This window comes from Haliotis asinina, chromosome 1 (assembly GCF_037392515.1).
Source record: "Haliotis asinina isolate JCU_RB_2024 chromosome 1, JCU_Hal_asi_v2, whole genome shotgun sequence".
NCBI lineage: Eukaryota > Metazoa > Mollusca > Gastropoda > Lepetellida > Haliotidae > Haliotis > Haliotis asinina.
The window spans coordinates 65400975-65410555 of record NC_090280.1 but is presented as its reverse complement, the minus strand read 5'-3'; the positions used below and the strand labels follow the sequence as shown (position 1 = coordinate 65410555).

General features: G+C 38.2%; 1 protein-coding gene across 1 annotated transcript; it reads right to left on the bottom strand.

The window, feature by feature from the left end:
• Positions 1 to 4383: 4383 nt before the first annotated feature.
• On the bottom strand, positions 4384 to 9283 carry LOC137274592 (uncharacterized). Its single transcript, XM_067807867.1, has 6 exons — positions 9207 to 9283; positions 8004 to 8066; positions 7564 to 7712; positions 6937 to 7086; positions 4721 to 4758; positions 4384 to 4494 (listed from the first exon to the last, which is right to left on the bottom strand). Exons 1-6 carry the CDS (start codon positions 9218 to 9220, stop codon positions 4384 to 4386), a joined length of 525 nt encoding a protein of 174 aa, XP_067663968.1. The 5' UTR covers positions 9221 to 9283.
• Positions 9284 to 9581: the final 298 nt, after the last annotated feature.

Here is a 9581-nt window from a genome sequence, read left to right as displayed (position 1 = left end):
TGAGTAATGATCTATCCATTTATTGACACACTGATAACATATCAGTCATAAAAATACCAATATCCCTAACTGATTTTGTCCAGTATAGTATATTGTATGTAGGTTTAATTAATAATCTTGGAATAAATATTGTTCGATAAATAGCAAATGTCTGAATAACCATATAACTCCTTCTCGGAAAAGGTTTATGTAAATGTAAGTGGAAATAGCTTGCCCATGAGACTAATCAATGTTGGAATGTTTCATCAATGTTTTCAATCAATATAAAGTGATAAAGAGGTGTTGACAAGTGTTGTAGTGTTTTATTAATGAACTGATTTGGATTGGGCTGAATGTTGTTACTGTGTACCCTGCTGAATGTCAGTTTTGGTCGAATATCAGTTTAGGATACACTGATATCACGCTGGATAATTCGAACAGCATACTAACATCAGTCGAAAATCAACTTAATTGTAGTTGGATATCACTCTAAAGAAGGAGTTTATGAATCAGTCGAATATCACATTGGATTAGCCGAATATCACAGACAGATCAGTCAAATAGCATGTAGGGAAGAGCCACAAGTTACACCGGAGAAGTCGAATGTCATGAAGGAAATAAAGAGGAAAGATTCTATACAATTATAGTCAATATTCCTAAATATACCGACCAATCTGAGCAGTTTTCATCAAATACTCTATTTCACTGCCCTGACATGAGGCCAGTATGGGCTTCTTTGTCCAAACTATCAATACCTTATTACAATTGCGAGCCAACTTCTGCACTTTCAGATCAGTCGCTTCAATTGATTAACAACCCCATATCATAACTGCATGAACTCTCATAATGATATTTCTTTACTGGAACATAAATGAGGACCAAAGCGCTGTACTATTTTCATCAAGTTTAAAACCTATTGAAATAGGTCACTGGGAAAATATTCCTTTAAGTATAAGATTTTGTCCACCATGTCCCTCCCAAATCAATGTACTGAATTTACTACCTCCAAAATATGTATTTAAATAATTCTAGCTGTCATAAGATATCAGTCCTATTTGAAGCTCATAATGTAAAGCAAATACAAAATCTATGTAAATTTCTTTCTATCATGATGGCTGTCAATATGACATGATTCGATATGACATGATATAGCTGGTCCCGCGCTGTGACAGTAAGAATCAGGTGACAGATAGTGTTTCTACGAGAGGAACACTGGTCTGTAGGTCAGAGCCAGTACAAGCCATCAAGTCACGTTTTAGGGTACACGACCTGAGGCAGGAACAACCAAAGAACAAAACCCACATCACGTACATGCTGCAACCTCGACAGGAACTCACGACATGACTCCACAGTCGTGATTGACCTACATCATGGCAGCGTACCCCACGAGAAAACAGTTGAGGGGTGTGTGTTTGCTTCTCCCTAAGAACATTTGCAAACACGGCGTCACGATCTAAGAACATTAGTATGTACACACTCAGAATGAGCTGCATGTATGCACCGCGTCAGAGTAGACAGTGGCGGGTATTGCATTGCGCAGGAAATGACTAGTCGGTTTTCATGTTGTCCTGTTTGCTTAGGTTCGTGTGTTGTAACTGCGACAGACATTAAAAATACTCTAAAAGGACAATTTTCATGATTACCTTGAAGATGTCGAACTGCAGTAAGATGTTCAGTTTTCACATGAAAAAGAAAGTTAAAACAGAAATTAAAATAATTCGGATTCAACCCAACAACAATAAAGCCATATAAAGCAAATAACAGCGGTACTTTCACACTAATTACGATTACAAATCAATATTGAGCAAACATTATCCATAACATCATTTCATTTCGTGAGAGCAAAACATGACAACGGTACAAGAATCTGCATCCAAATGTCGAACGCAATGTGGGATTGGATTTAATAGGGTGGGTGGGATTGGATTTAATAGGGAAGGTGGGTGGGTGGGTGGGGTGAGGTGTAATGGATTAAGGTCAGATTGGATGGAACAGAGTCAGGTAGGGATGTGTAGAACAGGGTGTCTGAGAGGAATGAACTACGAACCAGCTCTTGGGTGTGTACTCAAGGTTTTATCCATGAAGTTTGTTTAATATTGTACTTCCCAACTTTCAAGTACAAGTCAAACAATTTGTATGATTAGAATTTGTTGCAAAGTAAGAGCAAGATCAGAACACAACTTCATGGCGGGGCAAAACCAAAGTGAAGCTTCCTAAACACCCCTAGACTGGAGACGTGATCTTGGGTGAAACATGATCTCCACCTGACCGTTACATATTCTACTATCACATACCGAATGTTTGATAGTATGATGGTAATGTTTATTTGTTCGGGAGTCATCCCAACTACAGCTGACCCCATTGGCTTCTGACTATAAATAAATCTATCACCGCCCTGATTGCATGAATACGACAATACTGTATTCCCGTCAACTAACTATTGTCACAGTGCAATGGACGTCTACTGAATCCAATAAAATAATTATAAATATTATCCTAATAGAAACCATGCAATACAAATTCAACAGTTTTATAATAGATCACACTGACATATAACGATATTTCAAATGTTTCAGTGTTTAAAATAAAGAAACTGTTTCTTGTCAGTAATGAGCAAATTGCATTGTCGTATTTTGTACTTGTCAAGACACATATATGTAAACATTTGCTTGGGATAAAATTAGGATAAACATTACAAAGTTGCCAATGCCGTGTCGGCGGCTGAATCATATTGCAACTGTATTATATTGGCAATAGATACCGTTCTCTGTATAAATGTACATTCTGTAACTATGCTCGAGGATCGTTTATTCCAAGTAACTATAGGAATTAGGAAAGTGTGCATCAGTATAAAGAACGCATTATTTCTTGAGGTATCTAGGTTAAAAAGAAACTGTGTACACTGTACGTCGTGTGCTTTTCTCGATAGTAATAAGGTCTGATGTACGCCTCTTTGTAGAAATGTCACCCTGCCTCTCGACTGGATTTCAAAACCAGTGAAACATATTCTGACAAGCTTAAAACTGCCATTAAATGGTTATTTGTGTCTAAGATGAGTGTACGAACGACTCAAGGTATAAAATAGTTTAAATAAAGCAGTCAGTGAAATAAATGGGTACATAGTGAACTCGCAGCTAATCCTACTGTTTTAGAACTCCGTGGACTGCTTGTGTCACATCATCACGTCATACGAATGCTAACGATACAGATTCGTCGCGAAACGATTTGACGATTACCGTGGCAACGGGTAATATCAGTTATCACTGAAAGGGGTGACACGGAAACTTGTAAAAGTATCATTGACCAATGAAATTGCAGTATTTTACATGACGGTAAGACAAATTCTGATTCTGAAAGCTGTAAATATTCCTCTGTCTGCCTAAGTATGTTGTCAGTATGTTGTCACACATGCTAAAGTCCTCTGTCTGAACGTAATGGCGTTTTGTTTTGTTCTGAGTATGGCACCAGATTCTAAGATAATATCTTGATGTATGGAATGAAGTCCAACAGAATAAATGTTCAAACCTGTCATCAAAGCGTTCCAAATATATTTCATTTACATACCGATGCTAATCATTATTTGCTAAGTGTACACGTATTGAGAGGAAATTAACGATGTTGACTTGAACGGCTGACACTTGACTTGCCTTCACAACATGATCACCGTTTGTGAGGATTTATTTGCCTTATGGTTTCCTCAAGACGTTTCTGAATTACCTTGACAAGATGTGTGAATCCGAATTCACTGGAAGCACCCAAGGCTTGTACATACAACTGTTTCTTAGAGGCCCATAATGGTAACCAGCGTCTAACAGTATCGGGTATCTTGATGACATGCTTGATGCATGTCATTGTATTCCAACAGAGTAGATCGATGCACGTGTTGTCAGTTACTCGACTGTCTGGTTCAGACTCGATTGTTTATAGACCATCGCGTTCACATAGCGTTAACAATGCTGCGTTCGGCGGCAATCAGCCAACTACAAAACCGAAATAAAGCCAACACGCTAATGTTGTGGGGATGAAGTTATGGTATGATCTGAGCAGGGGAGTGAGAATATCCTTTGTCTATTTTGACTACATGGGGAATAATCATTACAATCAATCGTTACAATCAGCGTCTGACAAACTAGGCATCACTGATGGCTTACGGGCGGTGGGGGTAGCCTAGTGTTCAAAGCGTTAGCTCGTAACGTCGCAGATCCTGGATTCGATTCCCCACATGGGTACCATGTGTGAGCCCATTTCTGGTGTCCCTCGTCGTGATATTTCCTGGAATAGTGTCAAAGGCGGTGTAAAACCAAACCTACCCACTCACTGACTGTGTAACCCTGGAGTACAAACACTTGTTACTGCCAACAGCTTTATTGACGTTTGTACATGACAGGTGGATGTGGGCCCTCCTTATGGACACTTGATGTCCTCGGGGTTCAGCTCGTGAACCTCGGCACACTGGACGCGGTCAACGGGGTTCACCCTGTTTTTCGGGTCACCACAGTAGAGGTTCTTGAAAAGCTGTAGACAAGAAGAGATTAACTGAATGAAAAAGGTAGTGTTAATATGGTACTACATATTTATATCAGAGTGACGTAAAGTATGATATAAAACCGTCTTATGTGCTATAAACAAACAGAGGTTATATAATTGTAAATATTCGTTATCGATGCTAACTTGCTTTCTTACCCAATCAAAGGGGTTACCGAGCCTCTAAACATGGCTACGTGACAGATGATTTACTTACATTGAAATTCATCATTAAGAAATTGGCAGAGGGGAAGCCTGAAAAGGAATGAAAGACATGTAAAGCTGCTAAACATTGGGGTCAAGCTCTAGGACCAGAGCCATGTGGATGCACTCCAGAAACAATGGCGTTGTCTGTATGCGCAAAGAGTCCTTTCTGAGATTAGCGCTATATAAATGCTAACCATTATTATTATTATTATTAGATTGGACCTGTGGGAGGATAACGGTTAACGGTCACACCAAAATACGTAAAAATACTGTACTTGTTGGCCTGCCTGTTAGTCATTTGACAACAAGGACGGGTCAGTATAATGTGTCTTACTTGGGGAATCATTCTGCGGCATGTTATCTCACTGAGATAGCTCTATGAAACCAGCTGAAGTCTGGGCTATTACACACACAGAATACGCACACAGGGACGTGGTCATATGAGCGAAATATTTTTAAGTACGGCGTTAAACCCCATTTCGCCTCACATTGCCTCACATCTGATACATTTTATCAGATTTGGATGGATATTGCAATATCTTTTGATATATTTGGTTCACAACCAGTCATATAATTATCCGCATTATGGGGAAATGTGATTTATCTTCTGTTTCGTTTAAATTTAAAAAGTGTACATAATCTGTTTTCTCTTATCATATATCTGCCTCCTTCGATCAACAAATCATTACAAGAACGTTTGTCGTGCCAGTGTTATTCTTAACTTTTTACATTAACACAGGATAGATACTGTAACAGCTTGATGACTATGGCATTTTGCACAATGACTGATACATGCAATTATTTGATAAGGGCACCGTTTCACACCAAAGATATAAGAAGAATTGTAGAATAATGTAGATGTTTTGACCAGCAGAATATAGAAAGTATTTCACATTACTTGCACAGTCTATTTGCCCACTTTTATTGTATAACAACATGATATTATAACACTTCTTTGGCACATTCACCATAAATCACTGCGTTAATAGTGTTCATTTAAACTCCCAAACTTTGTTTGCATGCATGCGAATAGACTTTTTCAATTTCGTCAAATTTGTTATTCCCCAACTTTCGGCTCCATATGATAGAATTGAACTTACTTTGGGCATCAAGTATATATTTTAAAGAATCAAGGGTAGTTAATATTATCAAGTACATTCAGCTGTTTCATAATTCCGATTAATGTGTTTTGTCCCTGTAACCCTGCATATTTTACATGTATCATCGATGACACGCCACAGGTGAAATATAATCCCAAATATTTATAAACGCGAACACACTCCAGCTTCATGCCTTTATGTAACCAATTTTCCTTTCAGACAATTTGTCTCTGTTTTTGAATGCAACACTTTTCGTTTTTTCTCTATTTACAATTAATTTCCATTTATCGCAATAACTTTCAAGTTCATTAATTATTTGATTCTGTAAGCCATTGATCGTGCTTGAGAACAAACAATGTCATCTACAAATAACAATGAGAAAATATGAAAAGTGGAGTTGAATCCAGTGTACACAATCAGTTTCGACTTGTTGGGCTAACTCATTTATGAAAAAGGAAAATAGAAACGTGCTTAGTATACAGTCTTGTCTTACACCATGTGGCAAGTCAAATGTTTATAAGAAAGTGGTACAGGTCTTACCATTTTAATACATACTGCATAAAACCTTACTCATTTTACCACTGAAGCCATGAGTATTAGATAGAAGCCAAATATTTTTCGTTGTACTGAATCTAACTCTTTTGCATTTAAATACCTTTGAATAATACTTTGTAGTATAAACATATTATCTACTGTCGTACATCCCAGTCTGAAGGCAGCTTGCGCTTTGTTGATCTTAACCATTGAGTCTCAGAAGTTTACAAGACATTTTTGTTAATTATAGAAGTGACAGTTTTACTTAATATGCATAGTAGTGTTATGCCTCTGCAGCTATCTGGATTATTTATGTTACCTTGTTTATGGATAGGGACTATTATGTCAATTGCCCAACTGGGGAACGTATTATTATGCATCTAGCATCAAATTGAAGAGCAATTCTAAGATGAGATCTGCTAAGTATTTACACAAATGAGATACACTAAAGGCAAAATTTGCATTTCAGGAAATATTAAATTTTGAAACTTTACAATGAGGTTTTGATGACGTTGTTACGTACAACTATATCCTAATTCAAAATTCTTAAACCACCAGCCATTGGAGTCAGATCATGGAAAATGTATCTTACTCAATGGTGCACTGAAGTCTCCTTCGGTCACGGCACCATCTTCGTTCCTGTCGAAGCGGTTGAACATGAATCTGGCGAACTCCTCTGAGAAGCCTAACCTGCACGTCCATTTGGTCACGAACTCCCATTTGTACATGTTGCAAAGATCACCTGTGGATAGATTGTTGCATACCGTGTGTCAAATTTGGACTGGATCTTCAACAGCATCTTGTGACGTCAGAACACAGATTGCCCAAACATTACAATTAAGATCTAACTACACGTACTTTATGTGAAACCGTTGGCGTAACAAGTTTCTGCAATGTTTATGTTCCATCTGAGTCCATATCCTCACGTTTGTAAGAAGTAGAACAGAAGATAAATTCCGCTTTATCAAATCATTACATGCACATTATCTTATTTATACATTTACTAATGTCAGTACCAGTTGTCACCAACCACGTACCCAGGTATGAAAATGAATGATTTAAGACAGTTTTCTTTGAATGGAGGTGCCGAGGCAAAGGTGATTGACTTCAGTATTTATTTGATCTCATCACCAACAATCAAATGAGCTCTCCATAGACTACAATATCAAGTGACCTGTCCACAGACGAAAATAACAAAATGTACACTGACAAAGCTCACCATCATAGTCGTAAAACAGGGAATCGTAGTGGATGTCTCTGTTGGTTACATTGTTGTCAGCATCGTAGTTGTTGTCTAGCACAATGGCGCAGAACTTGCCCACCATCTTCTGAGGAGGGTTGCAATGGTTAAACACGTTAAACCAGTACCTGAACAAGACACAGGAATAATTGGGTTTCACGTCGCTAAGACAATTGAATGATTGATATTATGAGCAACAACGCGCAACGTCAGATTACGATGACATACAATCCCTGAAGTCACCATTCTTATAGAGCGACTCATCAAGATGCAGGTTACGACCAGATTTCTAGGTATATATTCTAACTCGCACTGCACACAATGTCTGGTATTACTCAGTGAAACTGGCACGACACGCAATAAACAACTACATTTGACAAAACCGGATATTTTCGGTTCTAGTGAAAGTCGTGATATACCCGGAGAAACCACAGGTCCCACAAAAGAGGAGGGCGAACACGGTGAATCGGAGGGTGAGCATCCTGAAAACATATCAACATTTAAGGTGATGACATAGCTAAGTTTTTTCCAAGTATCGATCTGAACTGGCGTGTTTAAGCACAAGCGTTAAGCACTAAAATATGGGTCAGTAATATGAGTGAGTAAGTGAGTTTAGTTTCACGCCGCACTCAGCAATATTTCAGCTATGTGGCGGCGGTCTGTAAATAATCGAATCTGGACTAGACAATCCAGTGATCAACACCAGGAGCATCGATCGGCGCCACTGGGAACCGGTGACATGTGTCAACCAATTCAGCAAGCTTGACCACTCAATCCCGTTAACCGCCTCTTACGACAAGCATAGTCGATAACATGAGTATCAATCTAATGGGTCGTGGTACAATAAACAACTACAGCAAGAACAGCCTGAATGCTTACACTATATGCTCTATATGCAAACATTAAGTAGTCAAATACAACAATAACGTTTACCGTTGTTAATAATTATATTATGAGAGGGTAAGATTCTTTATGGATAACAACTTCTTTATTGCATCATATGCTTATCACTTACCAGCTTCTAGTAATGCCAATCAAACAAAACAATTATATTATGAACAAACTGTATCAGTAACCACTCATTATACCATCTGCAGGGTGAACAACGTTTCAGTAGTTACGCATAAACTGACCACACTGAGTGGATCTATAGTAACAGTACAGTGTAATTACATGTATATTAATATAACAGTACGGTATATACTAACTGCATTTGCTTCTTTAACTGGCTACTCCATTTGCGGTTACAGTATGAACTAAATCTTCTATAATTTACAATTTACTAAATGTCAAGCCAACATTAAATGACAGTGAAAAGTAACTCCCCTAATGCTCATTAGAATTATCACAAACACAAAGAACGAAAAGCTAAAGTGAAATATTTAGTGACTGATTCTTCTTGAATTATATCTTTTTATGCAGTTTGATCACCAGACTGCTGTTGACACGAGGTTAGATGGGTAGTCGTACAGACAGTATCATACTGAACTAGGTCACACACACTCAGCAGTAAGTGCAGGACATAACTGTTTATGTTGTACCGTTAAGAAGGTGATGACTACCTAATTACTTCGGTATTGAAATGAATGAAAATAATTTAGTAACATACAAAAAATACTGACCTGTCTGAATGCATTTGGGAACAACTCTCGTTTTGGCAAGTTTTTTTCTTATGTTTTTAGCCTCTGTGATAGCTCCGCCTATAGGTCGAAGTTGGGTAAGAAGCTTTGACTGGTGAGGGTGAAGAGAAGGGGTATTCACTCCCTGCAAGCCTGCTTTTTAGAATCGTGTCCGTTTGTTGACGGACGTGAAGTTTGTTCCAACAAAGGAAGCATGACACTGACAGGAAGCTTTAAAAGCTTTATGCAATGTTGCATAGCAAGTACATGTATGTGTGTGTGTGTGTGTGTGTGTGTGTGTGTGTGTGTGTGTGTGTGTGTGTGTGTGTGTATGTGTGTGTGTATGTGTGCAGTAATCATCGATATATAATGTAACAC

Coding starts and splice junctions, on each gene's coding strand:
- LOC137274592 (XM_067807867.1), bottom strand. Junction 7,713..8,003: donor GGGACCTGTGGTTTCTCCGG/GTATATCACGAC, acceptor TGTCTTGTTCAG/GTACTGGTTTAACGTGTTTA. Junction 7,087..7,563: donor CCTGTTTTACGACTATGATG/GTGAGCTTTGTC, acceptor ATCTATCCACAG/GTGATCTTTGCAACATGTAC.